At 37.8% G+C, this 24,834-nt stretch overlaps 1 protein-coding gene across 3 annotated transcripts in view; it reads right to left on the bottom strand.

Annotated features, from left to right (window-relative positions):
- LIN52 (lin-52 DREAM MuvB core complex component) overlaps positions 1 to 24,834 on the bottom strand; it is a 120,210-nt gene that overhangs the window by 47,310 nt on the left and 48,066 nt on the right. Inside the window, exon 6 of one of the 3 annotated variants that reach the window (XM_027119984.1) lies at positions 23,399 to 23,536. The exons of the other annotated variants lie outside the window; for them this stretch is intronic. Coding sequence (XP_026975785.1) covers positions 23,517 to 23,536 — 20 coding nt within the window. The 3' untranslated portion in view covers positions 23,399 to 23,516. Of the gene's footprint in view, positions 1 to 23,398; positions 23,537 to 24,834 lie in introns of those variants that run through there. 3 annotated transcript variants of the gene reach the window in all.

The raw sequence follows: 24,834 nt of genomic DNA, 5'->3' as shown, positions 1-24,834 counted from the left end.
AAATAATACTTCTCGAACATTAATTTTAGATTAGTAACTAAACCAGACCCTGTTTTAATCTTACACTGTTCTAGGCTGCAGTAACAAAACAGCTTTGCGTGTAATTTCCACAATTCTGATCAATTAACAATTCACACAAAATTGCCCATTACTAATTGAAAGGCCAATACAGATTAAATAAAGCTCTTAAGAGTAGCACTGGGTCACCGCTAACTGCCCCAACAGGTGCAATTAGAAAAGACTGTTTAAGGGACATGAGCAGATCATATAGCCTAGACTGTTGTTTTCAGCTAGAATTAGGACTGTTTCTTCTGAAAAATGATAAACAATAAAAAAATATTTTAAAATGTAGCCAGTGTTTCAATGCCAACCAACAACAGTGTTAATGCTATCTTTGTATGGGTTATCCACAGCCAGTGTTTTCAAATCCTAATCTGCCTTCCTCATATAGTTCACTATGATTAAGAGCAACCTCCCCATATAACCTACTGTATGAAGTGAAAGGCAAACCATAATCATGAGAAAAACATAAAGGTACTCCTTAAAACTGTCAAGGTCATCAATGACAAAACAAATCTGAGAAACTGTCACAGCCAAGAGGAGCCTATGAGGAGATATGACTACTAAATGTAATTATGGTGTCCTGGAGGGGACCCTGGAACAGAAAAAGAACATTAGAGGAAAACTAGGGAAATCTGAATAAAGTATGGGAAAAAGAGAAAAAGGAAAAAAAAGGTAAACTTCATTAGTTGTAACAAATCTATCATGATAACAATAATAGGGCAAACTGGGTATGGGTATATGGAAACTCTCACGATTTTCATATCTAAAACTGTTCTAAAATTTAAAATTAATTTAAAAAACAGAAAGTGACAATTTATAAACTAAATTAGGTGGCCAAGACATAAGTAATTTTTATATTTCTACAAGGTTTTGAAAAATCATTTTTCATTAACATTATTTTTGAAATATTAAAACCCATTAATAAATGAAAATTTTCATATATATTTATGTTCCTACCTGACAGGAATAGCAAAAATATATTTAGTTATTAGTATATAATTAGTTATCAGTTTTAAACATATTCTCCAGAAAATGTCATCTCCATGCAAGATGTTAATGACTATTATAATTACAATAAATGGAAAACCCCCTAAAACACACACACACACATACACACAAAAGAAAAAGGTAAACCAGTTGTAATATTAAACTAAAATACAATTGGGAGGAGTATTTGTAAAGAAAAGCAATATATCCTCAAACCAATATTAATACTCTTTAGATTATGTTAATGTTACTATTCCTCTCTTTGAGTTTGAATCATCAAGAAATGACTTGTATGTGCTTTGGCTAAAGATGAAACAAAGGGTCAAGCAGGAGCACCAACTCTCCCCACCCCAAATAAATAACTGCATGCATTAGGATTCGGTTAATAATTCCGAAGTGAAACATAATAAAAATTTTCTTTTAAGGTCCAATGTCTTTATCTGAACTATCCAATACATAAAAATACTATGTATGGCTCTGGCTTCTACAATACTAGCTGAAGAAAAGTAAAAAATGAAATGCATCATGGCAGGCATGATTATAAGAAACTGCTATGAGTCAGACGATTTGAGTCACAGCTCTTGGGCTAGCACAGACCTTTGTGAACTATAAAATGAGGTCAATGGTCCAAGTTACTCAAGCACAGTTGTGAGGCTTTGGAAACTATGCACTTAAAGCACTTAGCACAGTACCTATTAGTAGGTATTCATATAATTATGGCTGTTGAAGCTATGCTTATCACTGTTTCTCAGCAGGTACCTGATGACTATAGGCAGAAAACCTGAGGAAACAAAAAGTAAATTGAACAGTATAAAAACAACACAGAGCCCATCTGTTGAATCCATTAACATTAACACAGTACTCTTGAAGACAACGCTCCTATTTGATCCACTTAACAATCTATATGGAAGGCAAAGCAGGTATTTATTACCTATATCACACAGATGAGAAAAAGAAAGGCAGGTTAAGTGATTCACCAAAGGTCAATAGCTAATAATGAGCAAAGTCAGGACTTGAATAGTTCTGACTCAAACTGCACTGGTCTCCCATCCTGAACGACAGGCATGTTTTGTCCTTTGGCTGATAACTCGACTTCTCTGGCACATTACTCTAACCCACATTAAATTCCTTACAACAAAAACCCCTATAATGCCACAAGATTTCTTAAACCCCAATGCTTTCCTCAGGCACTACCATTTTAAGGAAATTTCAATATGAAAAAAGAGACTATTCAAATAGCATTTTATTTGTATTAAAATTACCAACAAAAACAGACCAATCACTTCAATTTTTCTTTTAATTTATGCTCAAGTACAACCTAATTTCCTCATCAATAAATTTCAATGACATCTTTGTCCAAAGCAGTATATTGTCTCACTTGTGACATATACATATTCACAAATACAAGACAGAACAAAGACATGCTCAAATCCTTCCTGAATATTCTATCTATTAAAACCCACAAAAAGCATTACTACATTAAACAAACTTCCTCTTGCAAGCTATCATTCTAGCGTTTTATGTGGGAAAATATGTCCTCTAGATTTGTGGACTCTAAATCTTGTTGGTTCAATCAAAATAGTAATACATGAAACAACAAATGGAAAATCAATATTAAAATGTTCTTTCTGGTCTGTTTGTCCCAGCATGTGACACTTTATCAGTCCTACTAAAAAAAAGTTGTCAAGAATTACCCCCCACGTACCCACATTTTAACTAAAAACTTCAAAGGGAACACTGCCATCTACTGAATCACATTCATCACTATTCTCTATTACAGTGATACCTCATTTAATGACTCTCCGGGAACAAAAATTTTAATACTAAGGATGTTTATGTTAAAAGTAAATTTTTAAGGCACAAAAAGTTGTATACATTCACAGCTACCCATGACAAAAATACCCCAGAAAACAATTCCTATTATTCTTATCCAATACATAAGGCCTGCTCTAAGAGATATTTTGAAATCTGGGGGGTTGGTTCCCTTCCTCTTGAACATCTTCTTTCCTAACTGGCTGGAAAACTACTAATGCTTGATAACCTTCTTTCATGAGCTTCCCATAAGAAACGAGAAAGGCTGTGAGGGCTATCATTTCAATTTAAGGACAGACTGGCAATAAGACTTCAGAGTGAATTAGTTTCAATTTTTATCTTAGCCACTAACTTTAAATTAAAAAAAAAAGTATACCATATACACAGAAAAAAGAACAAATCATAAGTATACATATGAGGAATTTCACAAAATGAACATATCTGTGTGGCAACCACATACATCTATATAGAGAACCATTGCCAGCACCACAGAAAACTCCTTCCTCATGCCCCATTCCAGCCACCACCATATCCCAAATGTAACCATTATTTTTATTTATACCACCATAGATTAGCTTTGCTTGTTTTTGATACAGTATAATATGTACTCTTTTGTGTCTAGTTTCATTTACTCAAGGTTACATTTCTAAGATTCATTCATGTTGCTGCATGTAACAACAGTTTGTTCATTTTCATGGCTGTACAGTATTCTACTGTATAAATATAACATAATTTATTTACTCATTCTACTGACACAGAACTTTTGGGCTGCTGTAGTTTGGGTCTATTATGAATAGTGCCATTCTGAGTATTTTTTCTATGCATCTTTTGGTATACAAATGTTTGCAATTCTATTTCTAGGGTATATATCTAGCACTGGAATCTTTGGGTCATAGGTTATAAGTATGATCAGCCTTAGCAGATACTGCCTAACAGCTTTCCAAAATGGTTGTACCAATAATCACATGCCATTTAAAGTCTCATAAATTTCTCAGCAAAGGGCCAATCTTTCAAACGTAAACTGTCCCCAGTTAGAAGAACCTGAGACACCTGGAAGTAGGTAGGGAGTTCTTTGGGGAAGAGAGGTCAGAGTTGCTCAGATCATAGCCTGAGAACTTCCCAGATTCTCAGTTTCCCCTGGAGGACTATGACCTAGAGTTCAGGGGTCCCTAGAAGCCTATTTTGAGAACTGTCTCCCATGTAACTGTACCCCAATACCAATTTACCAGCAGGTTTCTTCCATCCAGGTTCTCCTAAACACTCTCTAAACTCTAGTCAATACCTCAAACTACCAGATAAAGATATTATGTTTTTGAGGACAAGCTAAGTTGTTTTAGTTAGAATTCAAAGACATTTTTCCTTCCTATCTAATTACACAGAATGCATTTTGAAGTAAAGAGGTTTCAGAAAATAAAACAAACAAAATCCAACAATATTACTGGAATTGAATTGGAGTTACTATAATGGGAATCCCTCCTCCAAGATTTCTCCTATTTATAGTGACAAAGACTCTTGTCAATAACGTGAGAATTCCATGCCTAACTTCATTCATGTACTGATCAGTCCTGGTGCGGTCTTATCTCATCATGATGTCTCAACTTAAAGGCAAAAAGGAGACAGCTGCCAGAATATTTTAATACCTATGAATTTAGAGAATTGCTCTACGTCAGCCTAATCATTTTGTAGAGTTATAAAAATATCTGCTACAAAAGTGGTGCTATAAGGATGTGTCCTTATGTAGCTGAGCATAATAAAACACTGCACAGCCCTGGGTCACAGTCTGCCAAACCAGAGCTGATGTACATCAGTGCTGCTGTGAATTTTTAAAACTGTTCTGGCTAATCTTTTTAAAGGACTCTTGTTTGTTTATTTAAATAAGAATTAGCTGCAACAGTAACCAACTGCTTCAGCGCATCAACAATGAGTTGTGCCTAATGAAAATTCAGAAATCATTGCTGCATGTCATAAGGAGGTTAATATTTAACATGTAGAAGACTAAAAAAAAAAAATCAATATTCTTTTAAAAATTAAGGATCTGTGAGACTCTGATGGGTAGTAAATCCATTCAGCATAGAAAGGAGAAATAATCAACATCATTGTCAAGGTGCAGGTCAAACTCAGCTCATGCCAGAAATGCTTGATGGTGGCTACTTTCTTTTCTCTTTGTTGCCACTTAACAGGCTTAACAGGGTAAACCCAAAGAGGTTGCTGCAAGGCTCCATAGCCAAATTACAGTGTAAGGTTACTCTGCCTCCCTGACTGTTTAACTACCTGACAAGTAGACAAACAAGCGATGCCTTTTACTATACTAGGAAACTGCCAGCAAGGGAAATGGATAAGATAAAAAAGTATCTGTGCAGGTTAATCAAATAGTAACTGCTGCATGGAATGCTACATTTTACATGAAATCTTACAGAGAGAAGGAAACCAATTTGCCAATGATGATATAGAGTATTTCTTTCACTCCAGTTTAAATATCACTTTTTAAAAAAGACTCTGCCCAGCCACCTTCAGCCCACTATGATCTCTCATTTCTGAACTCCTGTGGTACTCAAGTGGCACTTAGTCATGCTCTTGTACACATTTGCCTTCCCATCCTAATCAGATTATAAGCGCCTTGAGAGGAGTTTTTGTTTTTGACATCTAAGGTCTAGAACACTCCTTTTCATAGCTGGCCATAGTTTTTTTATTATGATAATATCTAAATCCTAAGAAATAGATGTGAACCCCTTGGTAGGGTCAGATGTTAAAATAAGTACCAAGGATGATCAGGATATTTCAAATCTACTTTGGGAAAGAATAAAGAGAAGAGAAGAGGCAGAAGGGGCTCATTCATGAACTGAAGGAAGTGGAATACAAAATCGGGATGCAGTCGACCCTTGAACAATATGGAGGTTAGGGGCGCTGGCCCCCTGCAGAGTCAAAAATCCGGGTATATCTTCACAGTTGGCCATCAGTGTCTCCAGTTCCATATCTGCATTCAACCAGCTATCGGTTGTGTGTAGTACGTATTTATTGGGGGAAAAAACCCACAACCCATATATAAGTGGACCCGCACCGTTCAAACCTGTGTTGTTCAAGGGCCAACTACTGTACATCAAAAAAATACCCTTCAGTTAGGAGCAGGCCTAAAATGGACTTCTTCACATCCTTTTGGGCTTCCTAGACTGGTTTCATTTCTGTGTTTTCTTCTTTTTCTCATATAAGTTAATTTAAAATTGATACATAATGCACATACCATAAAATTCACCCTTCCTTAAATTGTGGTAAAATACTGATAATATACATTTTACCATCCTAAATATTTTAAAGTGTACATTTCAGTGGCATTATGTATACTCATATTGTTGTGCAACCAATGTCCAGACATTTTTCACCTTGTAAAACTGAAACTCTGTACCCATTAAATAATAACTCCCCATTCTCCCCTCCCACAGTCCCTGGCAATCATGGTTCTACTTTCTGTCTCTATGAATTTGATACTCTGGGCACTTCATATAAGTGGAATCATATAGTATTTGTCTTTTTGTGACTTAACTTATCTCAGCATATCCTCAAGCTTATCTGTGTTGCAGCATGTGTCAAATTTTCCTTCCTTTTTAAGGCTGAATAATATTCCGCTGTATGAACACACATTTTGTTTATCCATTCGTCCATCAATAGACACTTGGGTTGTTTCCACCTTTTAGCAATTACAAATAATGCTGCTGTGAACATGGGTGTACAAATAACTCTTCCACTCCCTGCTTTCAATTCTTTTGGGTATATGCCCAGAAGTGGAACTGCTGGATCATATAGTTAATTCTGTTTTTAATTTTTTGAGGAACCACCATACTGTTTTCCAAAATGGCTGCACCATTTTTACATTCCCACCAGTGATGCACAAGTGTTCCAATTTTTCACATCCTTGTCAACACTTGTTACTGTCCATCTTTTTTATTATAGTCATCCTAGTGGATGTGAATATCTCATGGTTTTGATTTGCATTTCCCTATTGATTAATGATGTTGAGCATCTCTGCATCTGTTTATTTGCCATCTGTATATCTTCTTTGGAGAAATGTCTATTTAAATCCTTTGCCCACTTTAAAAATGGGGCTTTTTATTGTTGAGTTGTAAGAGTTCTTTATATATTCTGGATTATCAAACAATATAGAAATGATTTGTAAAAGTTTTTTCCCATTCTGTTGGCTGTTTTATTACTTTTTTTTTTTTTTTTTGTGGTACGCGGGCCTCTTCACCGTTGTGGCCTCTCCTGTTGTGGAGCACAGGCCCTGGATGCGCAGGCTCAGCGTCCATGGCTCACGGGCCCAGCCGCTCTGTGGCATGTGGGATCTTCCCGGACCGGGGCACGAACCCGTGTCCCCTGCATAGGCAGGCGGACTCCCAACCACTGCGCCACCAGGGAAGCCCCTGTGGGCTGTTTTATTACTTTCTTGATGGTATCTTTTTAAAAAAATTTTTGGCTGTGTTGGGTCTTCGTTGCTGCGCACGGTCTTTTCTCTAGTTGTGGAGAGTGGGGGCTACTACTCTTCGTTGCGGTGCACGGGCTTCTCATTGTGGTGGCTTCTCTTGCTGCAGAGCATGGGCTCTAGGCACATGGGCTTCAGGAGCTGCAGCACGTGGGCTCAGTAGTTGCGGCACGTGGGCCCCAGAGCATGAGGGCTTTTGTAGTTGTGGTGCGCAGGCTCAGTAGTTGTGGCGCACGGGCTTAGTTGCTCCGCAGCACGTGGGATCTTCCTGGACCAGGGATCAAACCCGTGTCCCCTGCATTGGCAGGTGGATTCTTAATCACTGTGCCCCCAGGGAAGCCCCTTGAGGGTATCTTTGAAACATAAAAGTTTTACATTTTGATGAAGCCCAATTTATTATTTCCTTTCTCTGCTTATGCCTTATCATATCTAAGAAACACTGCCTAATTTAAGGCCACAACGATTCATGCCTATGTTTTCTTCTAAGAGTATTATAGTTTTAGCTCTTACATTTAGGTCTATAATCCATTTTTTTAAAAAAGATTTATTATTTATTTATTTTTGGCTGCGTCGGGTCTTAGTCGTGGCACACGGGATCTTCATTGTGGCGTGCAGGCTCTTTGTTGCAGCACATGGGTTTCTCTCTAGCTGTGGCATGTGGGTTTTCTCTCTCTAGCTGTGGCGCGCAGGCTCCAGAGCATGTGGGTTCTGTAGTTTGTGACATCCAGGCTCTAGTTGAAGTGCACAAGCTCAGTGGTTGTGGTGCATGGGCTTAGTTGCCCCGCACCATGCGGGATCTTAGTCCCCTGACCAGGGATTGAACCCACGTCCCCTGCATTGTAAAGCGGATTCTTTACCACTGGACCACCAGGGAAGGACCATATAATACATTCTGAATTAATATTTGTATATGGTGTAAGGTAGGGGGTTTAATCTTGAGTTTTTGCATGTAGATATTCCATTTTCCCAGCACCATTTAAGAGACTATGTATTTTCCCCCATTGAATGATCTGGCACCCGTGTCAAAAATTAATTGACTATAAATGTGAGGGTTTATTTCTGGATTCTCAATTCTATTCCATTGATCTGTATGGCTATCCTTATGCCAGTACTACACTATCTTGATTACTTGTAGCTTTATATTAAGTGTTGAGACTGGGAAATGTGAGACTTCACTTTTGTTCTTTTTTAAGATTGTTTAGCTCTTCTGGGTCTCTTGTATTTCCCTGTGAATTTTAGGATTTACTTGTTAACTTCTGCAAAACCAGCTTCATTCTTGACCTAAATAAAGTATAGGGGAAACTACCTATATATGGAAGGATCCATAGTCCTTACAAGGTTAATCATGCAAACTGGGATCTCACTGCTTATACCCACCTAACACCAAAGCTAATGTAGGTGGGGACAGCCCATATTGGCATATGCTCATTTCACACAGTGGTGCTGAACAATAAAAACAGAATCCAATGTAATTTCTAAGGGTAGAATTCTTTTTTTTTAAATAAATTTATTTATTTACTTTTGGCTGCATTGGGTCTTGTTGCTGCATGCGGGCTTTCTCTAGCTGCAGCGAGCGGGGGCTACTCTTCATTGTGATGCGCGTGCTTCTCATTGTGGTGGCTTCTCTTGCTGCGGAGCACGAGCTCTAGGCATGTGGGCTTCAGTACTTGTGGCACACAGGCTCAGTAGTTGTGGCTCACAGGCTCTAGAGCACAGGCTCAGTAGTTGCGGCCCATGGGCCTGGCTGCCCCGCGGCATGTGGGATCTTCCCGGACCAGGGATCAAACCCAGGTCCTCTGCATTGGCAGGCAGATTCTTAACCACTGTGCCACCAGAGAAGTCCCATATAATTTTAATTTAAAGAAAATAATTATTAGATCTCATTTGTGGCAAAAACCATTTATTTTCTTCTAACAGTGTCACAAAAATTCCAGAGAAAAATTACACTGCAACATTCTATACAATGCTAAATAATGCCATTACCAAAGAATCCAATTTTTCTATACTTTATACTTAAGTAGGAAAGCAAGTTATTCTGAACAACTCATAAATGTAAGAGTTGTAGTATCTGAATTCAAGTCTTTAATATCCATGATATTTCAACCATGAAAGTATGAAAGTCAATATAACACAGGAGTTTACTTGCAATTTTGCTGATGCACTAATCTCAACAACACACACTGAAGGAGCAAGTCATTCAGCTAGTGAGTGAGCCTAGCAGTCCACTCACCACCTGCATCTATCTCACTGTGACTCTGATATTCCCTATTGGTACTCGTTTACATAGTAAAAATAACACTATGGATACTAGAAAGGACTAAAAGTTTCTACAAATTTGGAATAAAGGATGGCTGGAATACTTTTCTTGAGGCTGGCTCAGATCCGTGACATGAATAGTTCCATCACATATCCAGAAGTGTGTGGGAATGTTGCAGCAAGTGCACAAGCTTTTATCAAAACATTTATCGTACAGAGAGAAAGAGAGAGCGAGAAACTTTAATGAAAGCTGAAAAGGCAGTGAGAATGATACAGGAAACATGGGACTTATGACCACAATGTGATTTGGGAGAAAATGTAAAGTTAAAGGGTTCATAAAAAGGAAGGATTATAAGTCATAACAAGAAATTGTTTAACATAGGTAAAACTGACATGTTAAAAGAAAATGTCTTTGTGAACATAAATCATGAAAGAGGAAAGGTAAGCTCCTATTAGACAATTAGATATTTACCATGTACAAATGATATAAGTGTTGGGAATTGAGGGGTGAAAAGCCCAGATGCTCACATATCCTTATAGATCTTACAGAGTTTAAGATCAGACTGACTCATCTATTTTGTAGTAATTGTTAAGAAAAAGTTATGTTTGTCCTACTGATATGAGGTCAGTTATGTTTGTCCTACTGATCTGAGATCCTCAGGACATAAAAAGAACGCCCTTCCAAATAGTGACAGGCCAATAAAAAACCTCAGATACAGGGCAATGTTTTTTGGACTGGTTTTATACATACTTTATACCAGAAATAGAGAAATATCTAATTTCTCAAAAGCTTGAATTTCAGTTCTCCTCATCATGGACAATGTGCAAGGCTATCCTTCAGGACTATAGTTTACAACTCTAAGTCAAGGTGATGTTCCTTCCCCTTAATGCTTCTGACTTTCCACGTGGAGTGTAAAACACAAGCTCAAGGTATATGACTTTGCTATACTTTCACTGGCATCATAAAGTGCTGTGGACAAAGATCTCAAATTTGGTAATTGCCAGCTTTAGAAGAGGTACATCCTTGATTATATAAGAAATATTATGGATGATCCAATATTGGATCACGCAAGTATTATTGGGTGATCAAAAAGGGTAGATGCTTATTGGCATGCCTTATGAAAGAAGGCAGTATATGACTTCAAGGAGATTATTTTCACAGGTAATGAAGAGTCTACCATTAATACTGACAGGACAAGAGGGTGGCGAAGGTTTGGAGGGCACACATAAAAGTGACATGGAAGAATCAGAAGAGCGAGAAGACTTAGAGATGATTTGGCAAAGAATGACAAAGAGGAAGACACTGAAGATTTAGAAGAAATTTGGGGGGTTTTCATAAATTTAGTCAAAGTTCTAACATGGCAAACTGTTAATTGACACCAAAACAAGTTATGATCAGTGAACAGAGCTTTCAGTAATAAAAATTGCACTGATTCTGTACCAGGGAATAAAGCAATACATAGCTACCATTCATAGTGTTCTTTAGAAAAAAGCTATCACTTCAGGAAGGTTCCCCCTCAGAATGCTGTGTCACAATGATCTCCTTGTTTCCTCTACCATTTGCCTCTTTCTCCAAAGCTAATGTTGAAATGTGACTTTTTCTGTAGTTCAGTACGTTTCATGATCTCACCATACAGTCCATAATTATCTGGTATCACTACCTTGAATATGAAGATTCAGAGAAGTTCAAATTAATGCTTCTACTAATATATTGTAGTGTAACATTTGTTTTAGTGGGAGAGTTACTTTAGTTACTTCTAATTATGGAATAATTTACATCAAAAGCCTAAAGGGGTAAACTGATCTTTTTCAACCACATCTTAATGCATTTTACGGCAAAAAATGATAGGTTATCACAAACTTGGGAATTCACAAAGTTCTCTCGTGAATGTCAAGGTTCTATCTTTTTAAAAATTTACTTATTTATTTATTTATTTGGCTGCGTTGGGTCTTCGTTGCTGCGTGCGGGGTTTTCTCTAGTTGCGGCAAGGGGGAGCTACTCTTTGTTGAGGTGCGCAGGCTTCTCATTGCGGTGGCTTCTCTTGTTGCGGAGCACGGGCTCTAGGCGCGCAGGCTTCAGTAGTTGCAGCATGCAGGCTCAGTAGTTGTGGCTCGCAGGCTCTAGAGTGCAGCCTCAGTAGTTGTGGCACACGGACTTAGTTGCACTGCGGCATGTGGGATCTTCCCGGACCAGGGCTCAAACCCGTGTCCCCTGCATTGGCAGGCGGATTCTTAACCACTGCTCCACCAGGGAAGCCCCCCAAGGTTCTATCTTGAAAGCAACAAGTTGACTCTCTAATTTACCACAGAAATGCCAGATGCTCATTTTATAGGCAGATTTTGTAAGCTTTATATTTAATGATAAATTGTTAGAGCTACATTTGGCAACGGAAGATTCTCTCAGATGTTGAGAATAACAGCAGAAGAATCTCTTTGCTTCATTTTTCCTAGGAGAGATTGACTGAAGTAATTTGACAGTCGAAAACAAATTGAACAGTTAAAAACCTTCACGGTAAATTCTTTGTTGAAAGGTCAAGTGCGTCTGCTGAAATGTATTCATTCTATTTCTTTCAGAATTAAGATGAGAGAATAAGTACTTAAAAGACACAAAATAGTGTACAAAATCAGAATGATGTTCTGTTACACTGTAGGTATTATTCACAAAGCTGTTGCAAGTCGACCATTTACACTACAAAGAATTTACCTATTTCAAAGCTCATCCCGGTTGTGCTAGCTCCAGGGAACTAATTTGTGTGAGCTCTGGACTCATTCCGCAGTCTGTCTATAGAAAGAAACTTTGCTCTAAATTTGCCTAATTTGCTTGATAGATTCACAATCTTCTGACAGCTTAGGGAAATCCCTAACCTAACTTGATCAGAAAAGCTGACATGTTATCAAGAGAAGTGGACATAGGTCCAAGTGTCAGGAAACTTTTCATGTAAAGGGCCAGACAGTTAATATGTTAGGTTTTGTGGGCCACAATCAGTCGCTGTCTCATATTCTTCCATTTTTTGTTTTATTTTTATAACGCTTTAAAAATGTAAAAACCATTCTTAGTTCACAGGGAATACAAAAATGGGCTATGAGCCACAGTTAGCCAACCTTTAGTTTAGAGTAGTGCCATCTGATGGAAGTGTTCTATGTCTGTGCCATCCACAATGGTAGACAGCAGCCGTGTGTGCCTACCCGAGAGCATTTACTGAGGAGTGCATCTGAGGAGTTACATTCTAAATTTTATTTAACTTTAATTTAACTTCAAATAGCCACGTGCGGCTAGTGGCTACCGTTTTGGACAGCGCAGGTCTAGAGGACCTCCTACACCCACAAGAGCCCCTGAAAATCTCTGTATACCTATGTTTCCCAAGAATACTGAAGGCTTGGACAAGAAGTAAATTGGGTGTAAACAGTAACTGTTATTAATAATAGCCTCCAAGTATTAAGTTAAGCATTGTATAACAATTCAAATGACTAACATCAAGGAAAGGGAAAATGGGTAAGAAACTTGAAACAAAACAGGTTGGCATTTCGCAATTTATTAGAATGACATCTTTCAACATTTGGGCAAATCAGAACTTTGAAGTGTTGAGAGAATTAGTCTAAAGGGCTTTGAGTTAAAAAAGACCTACAATGTTCCTACTTTTGATGGAAGTAAAAATTTTTACCACTCAGTTTGCATAGATTCTACTGAAGACAGATGCAACTAAAATTAGGTTTCTGTTTGCCTGAGAAGACAACTGATTTCTCCCATCACTGACCTGAAATGCTCCTGGAAAATTGCTTTGCTTCATTCATCACACTGCCACTCCTAGCAAGGGCCCTAAAGTTCATAAGGCACAAACTTGCTTTGTTAGCCAAGCTGTTACGCAAGAAACCTAAGTCCTCATTTTCACGTGCTGACAAATCATTACCCAAGTCCATTAATGCATTCATAACTTGATTCTTGGAACTTGTGAAGTAGAAAATTAGGGGAGAAAACACTCATTCAACTTTAGAGGAAGCCTCCAATCAATGCCTTAGACAACATCCATTAAAGGCTATTTGTTTTCCCCACCTATCTGGGACAGAACACTTCTCATTTAACTAAGCAAAGAATTTAAAACACACAGTAGGGTGCAAATCACTACATATGTCCAGCTGATGATCCATGACAAGACTCACACCATCCCTCCAAAAAAGTTTTGCCTCTAGTATTTTCTATTTTAAAACAGTCCCGGAACTAAAGGCAACATTCCTGAAGAGAGGAAATCACTTCATGTAAAAATCATAGGTTGAACCATAGAACACAAATCAGTCATTGCAACCAATTGGTACAGTAAGTATTCACTCATAGGTCCAAGTCAAACTGTCAACAAAGAGTCTGGCATTAGTATATCCATACTATGAATTTCTATGCAGCAATTGAGAAACAAAGAGGTAGATCTATCTGAAATGCTGTGGAAAGATATCTAAGATATATTGTGGGGAGGAAAAAACAAGTTACAAAACATTACGTATACGTATTATGACCTCATCTGTGTGTGGTAACATATATAAACTTCATTAATGCATAGAAAATGTCTGGAAATGTTCATGGAGAAACTGTTGGTGGTTTCCTCAGATAAGTTCAGCAGGTAAGGATTTTACTTTTCACTTTATATTCTCCCATACTATTTTTAAAAAGTTTTTAAATCAAGAGATTGAATTATCTGTATAAGTTTAAAATGTTCTTTTAAAAGTCTGGAGAGATCTCTGCAGCGGTTCCCCAAGAGACTAAGAAGATGTGGTGGCCCTTCGTTACTATTGCAGTGTTGATAATTTAATGAAAAAGCCAAAGCTGTTCCTTTTGTACTTAAAGCTACTATAATGTTCCTAAGACTGCCTCTGCCAATAAACTTCTATAGTGGTAAGGGGAGAAAAGAAAAATCACATTATTATGAAATTGGGAAAAAAAAAAAAAGGCACACTTCAAAAAGGGCCTTGGTAGGACAAGACAATCCACAAGTGCCAACCAGCTCCAGGCTATAAAGATCCCAGGAGAGCCATCACTTTTCAATTACCATCACTAACATTACTTAGTATTTGGCCTGCTCCAGTCCCTAAGGAAGGCAGCTTGTGATGACAATACCCAGCCTCTTCTTGTAAAACAATTCATTAGGCAAAGCAGAACAGCTGGGGCAGCCACGTGTGTGTTCTTAAGGCACCACCCCACTGGGACCTCTGGCCCAGATATCCCTTTTGGTGAGGGCAGCTACCACCCCTGTGACAGCTGTAGAGTCCTCCAGGGACACTTCAGCTTTAATCAGTACTTCCTGCACTGGAGAGGGCCATTTGATTTCTAACATAAACTAATAGCACTCCTGCTTTCAGCAGGTTACACCAGACATCAGATAAGAGGCTTTAGGGCATTTTTATCTTGTTCTAATGCTCCAGAGTTAACGAGGCAGCAAAAGATACTGTCATAGAGCCCCAGTGTAGCTCTATTATCCAATAAACAGACTCTTTCCAAGACAGGTTTAATATGGATGGAGGAGGTAAAGAAGGCTGGCTTAATACTGATGCTATTGAGAGGATAAGAATCCAGTTACCTGAAGTAGGGCAAAATCATGCACACTCTGCAGCAGACAAAGTGCTACAAGGAAAGTAAGGAGTTGTCTCAAAACATGAAGAGGAAAACACTGATTTTCACTATTTTAAGCAGCATAAATCTGATAGCTTTATCTGGCATTTGGGGCCAAGTTTTCAAAAAGTGCTTCTAAATGTATCTATTTATGTATTTTGCTGAAAAGTAGTCTTAGGAGTTAGATTTTTTAAACTAGCAATATAGTCATTATAAAAATAGCTTACTAATAATATATGTAATTATATTAATAATTATATTATGTAATATATTAATAAAGAATATTACAGTGTTTTTTTTTTTACTGGCTATAAAGCAAATTCTACTATGTTAAACAGTAATATCACCAGAGCCTACATAATATCAGGCTTTAGAAATAATTCAATCATTCATTCAACAATATTGATAGACTTTTATAATCAAGGCTCACGGGGCCCAGCCGTGAGACAGAGTGAAGATAAAAATTAGCCCTCGGATTCCCTAGTCCAGGCTAATTCGCATAAAACAAAATTTTACTTTAACAGTCTTTTTTTTAATCTTAGAATCTTGATAAATATGTGGAAATCAGAGAACCAAGTGTTTCTCTTCATAACTAGAAATATCTACTCAGAACCTGCTGAGTAGACATAAGTATTACTAAGCTGACTACTAAAAACAGTCAATATTAAAAGATGACCATTTCTTGAGTTGTTTGCCTCCTAAAGATTAAAAAAAAAAAGCTGAGATCTTCTATTTACTTCCTTGGAAACCAACCCCCCAAAGACAAAGGTCTGCAAGATCTCTTAAAAGCTATTCACTCATTTTTGGAACACCAAATATACAGTAAAGAAAACAGAAACAGTCCCTACCCTTTATTTATAATTCACACAAGATAACCAACAAATTATAAGAATGAAGTCCAATTCACAAATTAACATCCATACATACAAAAATACAGTACATACATACAGTATGTACTGTAAAGAAAACATACAGTAAAGAAAACAGAAAACAGTCCCTACCCTTTATTTATAATTCACACAAGATAACCAACAAATTATAAGAATGAAGTCCAATTCACAAATTAACATCCATACATACAAAAATCACTAACTTTGAGCTTCTCAACATAACCATCACCTCACATTCTTCTACTTCTACTGACCAATCATTGCTCTTGCACAGGTCTCTCGTTCCCTGTGGCAGAGAATGTTGGTTGCTTATCCCAATACCTGTTCTCCCTTTCCTCCTTATTAAAAGAACCCCAATTCTTACCCAGCAAAATTACAGCTCAGGCTAAAAGACTACATTCTTTTGCAGCTAGGTCAGTCAGTCCAGATGACTGAATTCTGTGGGATTTCCAGGAAGGCTGCTTAAAAGGAAAGGAGTCAGTTGTATGGTGCCCCTTTTTGTCTTTCTCCCTTCTCACATTCTTCTGGCCTACAGCTCAGGCCCAATGCCTAGATCTCAGCAGTCATCTTAGACCAGGAGGTATCCTTTAGGATGTAAGCCAGGCACCAAGAAAGTGGAGTGAAAAGAAAAGAAGCCTCAGTTCTTGATGACACCATAGAGCTCCCCTTCCAGTCTGTACCTAACTACCTCCAGCCTTCCTTTTTGTGGGGAAAAAAGAAATTCTACTTTGTGTAAGCCACAATTATTTTGGATTTCTTATTATATGTAGTTGAACCTCATTCTTTTTTTTTTGTGGTACACGGGCCTCTCACTGTTGTGGCCTCTCCCACTGCAGAGCACAGGCTCCGGACGCGCAGGCCCAGTGGCCATGGCTCATGGGCCCAGCCGCACCGCGGCATGTGGGATCTTCCCAGACCGGGGCACGAACCCGTGTCCCCTGCATCGGCAGGCGGACTCTCAACCACTGCGCCACCAGGGAAGCCCCCGAACCTCATTCTAATAGACCTGATAACCACAATCTTTTATCCTATAACCTTGATAGTTAAGTTATTCATTTCAATGATGCCTTAATGACACTTTGGCAAACAAAACTGAAGTTTTATAATGCATACCCACTTCCACCTTAAATTGTATTCTCCTAGTCACAAGGGCTTAAAATCTTGAAATCATTTTGACTCATGTCTCTCCAGTCTATTACAATTTCATATCTATTTCCCCCCGCAAATAACCTTCCTTTGCATTCATACCCTCCTATCTAGTACAAGCAGTTACTGCATTCTTGGACTGCAACAGCTTCCTAGCTGGTCTCTTAGGTCGACCCATCACCACACCCTTCAATTCTCTCTGGGGGTGGCTACCAGACCTTTGCAAATGATTCCTCAGGCTTTCCACAATTTAGCTCCTCCTCACTTTTCCAACCACATTTTCTAGTACTCTAACCAATTCATACCCCCAAATTGCTTCTCAGTTGCAAGTGTCTTCTTTCCTCCCATATACAAACATTAGCCATTAATATCTGGAAGTCAAATAAGTAGCCATTTCTACTTAAGTTTCATCTCTTCCAAGAAGTGTTCCTTGAATTCTTACCTCACTTTTTCCTCTTTAGGAGTTTCCCTCAGAGAGGGAAGCATGGTGTGAGATGAACATGGTGTGACAAAGGCCAGGTCATGTAGAGCTGTAAGGCCAAGTTAAAGGTTTTTTATTTTATTTAACTAAGAGCAATGGGAAGCCATTGATGGGTTTTAAGAAGGGAATAAGGTCACATGTCAATTTGTGTTTCAAAACTATTACTCTGACTGTGGAGTGGAGTAGTTATTGGAGAAAAGATCAATTCTACAGCTAATTCTGCTAGGGGAAGGGGAGAATACCAGAAATAGATTAAGGAAGCTGGATAAAGCAGGCTTGGTGTAGAGGGAGAACTTGAAACTCAATATTCTAGAGGAAAATGATAGTCATTTGAGTAAATATATGTTCTCCATAGGAAAAATTCAGTAAATATTTATTAAAAGAGCTGGTGTGCAGCATTTAGATAGGAGCACTAAATGTTCCCCTATCAAGAATGTATTGGCATTTACAATGCCTTAACTTTGACTGAATCTTGGTTAAAAAAAAAGAAAGCTACACAAAATTTAGGGACAATTGAGAAATTTTCAATGTGGAAGGATATTAGGTATTTTGCAATGACTGTTAATTTTTCTTGGATGTAATAATAGCATTATTATTTAGGAAACTGTCCTTATTCTTACGAGATGTATCCTGAAGTATTCAGGGGTAAAGTACCTGATGTCAGAAACTTACTTCAAAATAGTTCAAGGAGGGGGGAAATAAATAAATAAATAAATATTCCCATTATATATAAATATGGGGCACTCACTGGATGTTTAAAATTTTTTCATAATGAACTAGTGGAGGAAAAGAAGACAAGGGGATTTCTTCTTAAGCTAGTGGAGAGGGGCTTCTTTTCTGATGTACTCGTGGCATTGATACTCATTTACTTGGTAGTTTGAAACAAGTTATTTTTAACCTATAGCTCCAAGGAAGTCTGGGATCTTAAAAAAGTAAACCACCATAGGAGGATTTTCACCCAAGAATTATCCTTTCTACAAATATTAACAGATCAATACTCCAGCCCTGCCTTTAGTTTCAAGCCTGGTTACTCTTGGATTCCATTCTCAGTCTGATTAAGGAGAGGGAGGAAGACACTGCCTGAGCTTTTTCAAGTGTGAGACATGTTACTGAATCACTCTCCAGTGCCTATGTTTATTAAACCTTTAATACAATGTTACCAATCCCTGCTGTGGAGCCATTTCAGAGAATAGCAGGTATACAACTTAGTATTCAAATAATCTTCTATTGTGTTGCTCTTTTCTTTGTTAATGTCATTATCCTCCAACACTGTGAGACTGCTCCCTAATTAAACCCTTGTTTTTACTGAATTTGACAGCTGAGGGCAGCAGAAACAGAAGGAGATAACCATAAACTATTTTCTCTTCAACCAGGAGAAAAATGCTTCCCCTGCAAAGCTAGAATACTACACTTTCCCCACCTATAAAATTATTTTGGGGGAGGAGACAGTCCTAGTAATAACAAACCTTTCAACCTGAGCAATCAGAAAGCTTATATCTATAGTCAGACCTAGATGGACCTCTTATTCTTCTTTTGACTAATTGAGCAGGCAGACATACAGATGAAACTCATCTCAGTCCAAACTTAATGTGTTTATAGTTGGGTTGCATAAAATGGATAAAAGACAAAAGAAAAAATAAAGGTCTACAGCAAAATGGATGTCAAGCACTTCCAATATGGCATTCACTAAAGAAAACAATTTTTTAAGTTCATAAAACAAAACAGGATGTTACAGCACTAAGTTAAGAGGATAACTCGAAGTTTTCTTTGGTTGGTTGGTTTAGGTTATTGTGCATGTTTGTTAAATTGGACCTGGTAAACCAAGTACTAGATGTTTTCCCAAACTAGAATTAGGTAACAATGTAACTTCACAAGCCGATTCCATGAAGAACACTTGCTTGGCATGATGGGAAAGAAGAAAATGAGTGGAAAAGGGTCCCTGTTCTAACAGAGGGCAAGTTCACTAACAGTAACTAAAGGGGTCTAAGTAGCTTATTCCTCTCACTCAAAGAAAGCAGTTTATCCCTCGTTGAGTAAGAAGAAACTCTATTATGGCAATAGGAGAGATAAAGAATTAAAACCACAGATAACTTCAAATTTCATTTTAGCCATAGTTTTCTCTAACCATACTTTTCACCACAGCTTCTGGAAAAAAGCCAAACAATTATGTGTTATATCATCTCCTTTAATCTTCCCTCTCCCATCTACTGGTAGAAAGATGGCAAAAAGAATGCAAGCAGAAGAAGGAAAAGAAGTAAAAGGTGATAAAAGTTACCAACTAGATAACTCTTCATATTATTTGGACTCATGCATGGGCAGACTAAAGGTTGAGATTTATCATGCATCTTATCCTCTCTTTGTTAAACTGTACTGCCACCTCCTACCCTTTTAAACTACCTCGCAGAAGGTTTAGGATATGCAAGGACAGTTTTGATTCTTGAGGGATCTGCTCAAATATCAAATGTAAAAAAGAAAAGTATATGTTTGCTTCTCCATCTATTTTAAAAGGGCTTCTCTTAACTTCAGTTTCTTTTCACAACTGCTAGAAAAAAAGCAAACACTAGAGAATTCCTGAAGGGTCTTTAAAGACAGGAATATGAAGAATTTCTCTCTATTTTAAGACTTCCTTTCTCACGGCAAATGGTTGAGGGCACACCACCTCAAGCTGTCAGGAAAGAGCCATTAACAGTTGAGAATTAAGACATGGCAGACATAGTCATCATCAAATCTCTGGCTGGCTCCACTCTTGAAGAGGAGTGAATGTTCTAAAAGAGAAATTCCGTGTTTTAACTCTAAGAAAAGGAAAATGGAAAGAGGAAAAAAGACCCAAGTTTAATTATCTCAAGAGCAATAGAAAAGGAAAATCATCTTAAATGCGTTGTGTAAAATGAAGTTAGAAAGGATTTTTCATATCTACCATATCAAAAAATAAGCTGCATTTTCACTTAGAAAATGGACATTGTACATGTTCTATTTTCAACAGTTATCCAACATGAAGTCATCTGACCTTAAACAAACAAACAAACAGGCAAACAAACAAGAGAGGCCAAGGTCCAGTATCAGTTCCTACCCACCATTCCTACCTAATCTCCCAGCAAGTTAATGCAAATCAAAGCAAGCACTTCACTGCTGCTGCTGGTAGTGAAGCCGGTTCCTTTCCCAAGAGAGGCCTGTAAAACAGGACAGTCACTGACAGCAGTACAATTACTGACACAGATACAGACTTTATGGACATGTTTATCTCTGCTGTAAATCCACACTCTCTCTCCACTCTGATTCACGAGTCATAAAGAAATTGCAGATAATGAAAAAGTTGGGGAAATTTACAGCATGTCGGAAACCTCAGACAGCCAGAAGAAATTAAAGAGCTGACTAGGGATAAATCACACAGGTACAATTAAAACTTCCCGTATACCTCCTTCATTTCCAAACTGAGGCACAATCCAATGGAGATGATGAAAAGTTGAGGTCATGACTCCTCAGGCTGTAATTATTTCTTAACTAACTGCATGTTAAAAATTAGCCAATTCACAGGTCATGTGTAAATGCTGATTTCTTGCTGCTACTTTGATTTCCTTTGCTCTCCACTAGAAGCACCCGCACAGCAATTCTGTCTGTAAACAGGCCAAATTGCAACAAGCAATAAACAGAAAGGTGGTATCCCCTGTCCACTGCCATCTCTGTAGATGCAGGACATCTTTTACCATAGCCACTGTGGACTGAGCATTAAAATGAGAAAGTGGAGCTACAATGGATGAATGAAAGTGGAGGTTTCTTCTTCCCCTATAAATGACCATTCTGAAGGTTTCATTTGATCTCTTTTCAACATTCCAAAGCAGATGTTAAAGGACTATTATGTTTGATACTAGAATAGGAATTACTTCTGTTGATACTTGTTTGTTAATAGACTGAATTAGTGCTCTATTCTCTTTATGTAACCACCTTTGCATGAGCTTAAAAGTGGTATAGTTTGAGCTATACCACTTCCATCAACTACCCAACTCTGTTTTTTACATTCTTCTAGTGACACAGGCTACAAGAGGGAAGGGAAAAACAAAAACAAACAAACAAAAGGTGAAACAAAACCAAACCTCCAAACTTTACCAGAATCTAGAAGTCTTAATTAAACTTTAACACTTATTCCAATAAAGTAAATCAGAAAAATACCAAAGATAAGAAATAAGGGGCTTCCCTGGTGGCGCAGTGGTTAAGAGTCCGCCCGCCGATGCAGGGGACACGGGTTCATGCCCTGGTCCAGGAAGATCCCACATGCTGCGAGCAGCTGGGCCCGTGAGCCATGGCCACTGGGCCTGCGCGTCTGGAGCCTGTGCTCCGCAACGGGAGAGGCCACAACAGTGAGAGGCCCACATACCGCAAAAAAAAAAAAAAAAAAAAAAAAGAAAGAAAAAACAGAAATAAAGTCTATTTCTTAAATAATAAGCTTAATAGATCCCTACTGCTGAAGACTAGAATAATGTGAGTTAATTGTTGGTCCCTCTATTCAACAAGCCTATAAAATTCTCTGTGAAGGAAAAAATGATTCTATCACTTGCTGCACTCTTCCACTTTCCCCAACTTACTTACATAAAACTAGCAGGTTTAAAAAACATCAACCCAAACACAAGATCTGTCTGGAAAGCAGAAACGGAGAACATAGAGTTTACCAACTAACTTCCACATAAATGAACGAACCAAGAGTGTCAACAAAGTTATACACAAGTCAATAGTCATCTCTGTACATCTCTATAGGACGGAGCCCTAACCAAATCAGCTCTAATATGATTTTGAAATTCTGTGCCCTGTCAAGAAATGAAGGTTAACAGGCTTTTTTAGAGATATGGAGGATGCAATTGACATGGTTTCGATTTTGTTCCTATTTGATCCCTTGATGATTTTTTTTTTTTTTTTTTTTTTGTGTTATGTGGGCCTCTCACTGTCGTGGCCTCTCCCGTTGCAAAGCACAGGCTCCGGACGCGCAGGCTCAGAGGCCATGGCTCACGGGCCCAGCCGCTCCGCGGCATGTGGGATCTTCCCGGACCGGGGCACGAACCCGTGTCCCCTGCATCGGCAGGCGGACTCTCAACCACTGCGCCACCAGGGAAGCCCCCGCTTGATGATTTGAGATCCATTTTACACTTCAGAGAACCCAAATGTCATTTTCAATTTATATATTAAGATTTTATTCTCTATGGAATAAAAATAATTCTAAGATGATACTAAGAGTTTCAACCCAGACATCACTACCATACAAAACTTAGGTCATATCTAGCTCATGGATCTCAATTCTATTCACTCAATAATCATTAGACATGGCTTCTAATCAGCTTTTGCTTACAATGATAAGTTCCTTTAGTTCACGGTCAGATTGGTGTCCAGTATCAAATAAGAACTACTAAACAGAGGCAGAGTTTTATTTACAAGCTCCTAAGAGGCAAATCATATTTTATCAAATGAGTATTTGAATGAAGCCAAGAAACAGATCTACTATGTAACTCTACTATCGACAGTTACTACTCTAAGAGGCAATATTACCCCTGGATTAAGAATCAGAAGACTTGGATTCTAGGCCATTTGCAAATAACTAGGTGTGTGACTGGGCAAATCATTGAAGTTCTTTGAACCTCAGTTACCACGTCTGTTCAAATGGGAATAACAGCAGAATAGTAGAGAGAATTAAGTGAAAAAGTACATGTAAGAAACATAGCAGGCTCAAAAATGTTACTTGCCTTTCCCTCTTCATGAGACATGATTCAGATTCCTGGTTCTGTCACTAATGAGCTGTGTGGCTGTCCTTAGGTAAGTCACCTAATATCTTTAGGCCTCTGTTTCTGCATCTGTAACATTAGAGCGTTGGGACTTGATGATCTCTTAGATTCCTTTCCAGCTCTAACATGCTATGATTACCAATTCTGTCACTAAATTTCTGGGTGACCAAGGTCTAAGTCACTTCATTTCTTTAGACCTCAGTTTCCTCACCTTTAAATACTGGAGGGTGAACCAACAGAAAAGTAGATAAGAACTATAAGGGGAAATTCATAAAAGGAGGAAAAACAAGTGGCCAGTAAACATAACTTTATTAGCAATCAAAGAAATACATATAAAAAATACTGAAACATAATTTTTCATCTATAAAATGCGCAAGTACTAAAAAGTTTCACAATACCTAGAGTTGGCTATAAGATGTAGGAATGCAAGTACTTTCATTTACTGTCCTTAGAAATATAATTTGGACTAGTCTTTCTGGAGGTCACTTTGGCAATATGTAAAAATTTTTAATGTGCCATTCACCTTGATCAGAGTAAAGGATGCTTTTCGCAGCATGATTTACTTTAGTGAAACACTGGAAACAACCTAAATGTCCGTTAAGAGAGAATTAATGAAATACATTATAAATAATCGTATAATGGTATTCCACAGTCATAAAACTGATGATTTTGCTGTTTTCATGGGTATTGAAAGATGTTCACAATGCACTAAGTCAAAAATGCAGGTTGTAGAAAAGGAATAGCATGATGCCATGTATGTAAAATATAAACATATGTATATGCATATATGTGTATGTGCATGTATATGTGTATAATACGTCTTAGAAAGAAATGTTTGGAGGATTTGGAGGAGTGTTGACCAAAAAGTTAAAAGTGATTACTGTTTTAGGATGCTGTGATTTGGGGTGATTTTTGCTTTCTTTATATTTTCTACAATGAATATGTATTGTTTTATAGTAGGAAAAAATAAAGCTCATATTTAACTTTTAAAATACATATCACAAAAAAGATTCTATGACTCTTTAACAATTCTTTTCAGTGCGATAAGCAATATCTCTTGTTCTTATAGTCTTTGACATAAACCATGTATATAGTTACATCATTTGCACTACAATCTAGCTGCTTTACTTAGACCTATGCTAAGCACTTCACTCACACCATTTCTAATGTTCTCTACAATGCTGTACGACCATTTTTATTCTAAAGAAAACCCAGCAGAGCTTTTACATTTTAGAAGCTGTTTTTCCCCACACTAGATGTTATTTTGAAAAGAGTAAGACACTCCAAACTGAGATCTTTAAGGCCAGAAAACTCTCTTTACTTCTAAAAACAAAAGTCATTGTGTAAATACAAACAAGTGTTATTCC

Source organism: Aethalodelphis obliquidens, unplaced genomic scaffold, assembly GCF_003676395.1.
Source record: "Aethalodelphis obliquidens isolate GAN/ISIS:26980383/991018 unplaced genomic scaffold, ASM367639v1 scaffold21, whole genome shotgun sequence".
Taxonomy (NCBI): Eukaryota; Metazoa; Chordata; class Mammalia; order Artiodactyla; family Delphinidae; genus Aethalodelphis; species Aethalodelphis obliquidens.
This window is presented reverse-complemented; position numbering and strand designations above follow the sequence as displayed.